At 61.9% G+C, this 223-nt stretch overlaps 1 protein-coding gene across 1 annotated transcript in view; it reads right to left on the reverse strand.

The window, feature by feature from the left end:
* The window catches only part of LOC104617199 (suppressor of SWI4 1 homolog), a gene marked incomplete at its 5' end in the record, with an annotated part of 5,286 nt that extends 5,067 nt beyond the window's left edge, over positions 1 to 219 (reverse strand). Inside the window, 2 exons of the mRNA XM_010282447.1 lie at positions 1 to 102; positions 184 to 219. Of these exons, the coding sequence (XP_010280749.1) occupies positions 1 to 102; positions 184 to 219 (138 nt within the window). The remainder of the gene's footprint in view (positions 103 to 183) is intronic.
* Between the last annotated feature and the right edge of the window lie 4 nt (positions 220 to 223).

Raw genomic sequence — 223 nt, forward strand, 5'->3', positions numbered from 1 at the left:
AAAATTGATGCTGGAGGAGGATTTGCTGAACACCAAGAAATGTGTCCCCCCCAGGGGCCCAGCCACGGCCACGAAATCCTTCAGGGAGTTGTTCTTCCGCACCTGCGGCACAGAGTGGCCCAGTCCTTAATCCCCCCCGGCACGAAACCGCTCCCCCCTTGTGCCAAACTGCCCCGAGCTCACCTTGAGGGCCCGGGCGGTGTAGGGCTCCATCACCTTCCGC

The sequence above is a fragment of the Phaethon lepturus genome, unplaced genomic scaffold (assembly GCF_000687285.1).
Source record: "Phaethon lepturus isolate BGI_N335 unplaced genomic scaffold, ASM68728v1 scaffold23882, whole genome shotgun sequence".
NCBI lineage: Eukaryota > Metazoa > Chordata > Aves > Phaethontiformes > Phaethontidae > Phaethon > Phaethon lepturus.